Source organism: Colobus angolensis, unplaced genomic scaffold, assembly GCF_000951035.1.
Source record: "Colobus angolensis palliatus isolate OR3802 unplaced genomic scaffold, Cang.pa_1.0 Scaffold43, whole genome shotgun sequence".
Classification (NCBI taxonomy): domain Eukaryota; kingdom Metazoa; phylum Chordata; class Mammalia; order Primates; family Cercopithecidae; genus Colobus; species Colobus angolensis.
In genome coordinates, this window is record NW_012117710.1 from 1,970,631 (window position 1) to 1,971,283 (window position 653).

A 653-nucleotide genomic window follows, 5' to 3' on the forward strand; every position below is an offset into this window, starting at 1 on the left:
TGGGGGTCCCAGGCTCCGCAACTCCGCACACCGCGGGTTCGTGAAGCGGCGCGCGGGGGCTTAGCCCGGCGAGGGCGCTCTTGAGCCTGGTTTGGAATTTTTAGCCCACGCGAAAAGCCGCAGGCTGGGGAAGGGGCGGTTGGGAGTGGGAGACGCCCTGGGAAGCCGTGAGACCGCTCGGCGAGGGCTCGGGACCACCAGGGAGCGGCGGCGGACCCCTCGGCTTAGAGCCCGAGGGAGCGACTTCGGATCCGCCGGGATTCGGGAGGCGCAAGAAGGGGAGAGGGAAATCCGTTAAACCGAACCTTCCGGGAATCGGAAGGCGCCGGGCCGCTCCCACGCCTCCCCCTCCTCCCGGCCGAAAGGAGGGGGGCGACGCACTACGGGGAGGGAAAGGAGGGAGGGGTCGGCGACCTTAGGGGAGGGCGAGTCCCTGGGGACGTGGGGCCGCTGGGGGCCGACCACCCTCTCGCTCCACCTCCCCGCCCCCAAGTGCCCCGCTCTCCCCCTGCTCAGCAAACGCGCGTTCTGCAGGCTGTGCTTTGGCCCTCGCGGACGCGCGCGCCCACACAGGGTCTGACTTGGGGTCAACTTCCACTCGGTTGCCGGGCGCGTGTGAGCACAGCCGTGTCCGCACCCAGGTGCCCACCTCC

At 70.6% G+C, this 653-nt stretch overlaps 1 protein-coding gene across 1 annotated transcript in view; it reads right to left on the reverse strand.

Annotated features, from left to right (window-relative positions):
• Positions 1–653, reverse strand: part of LOC105522475 — a 32,777-nt gene that overhangs the window by 2,822 nt on the left and 29,302 nt on the right. Inside the window, 1 exon segment of the mRNA XM_011956998.1 lies at positions 306–380. Coding sequence (XP_011812388.1) covers positions 306–380 — 75 coding nt within the window.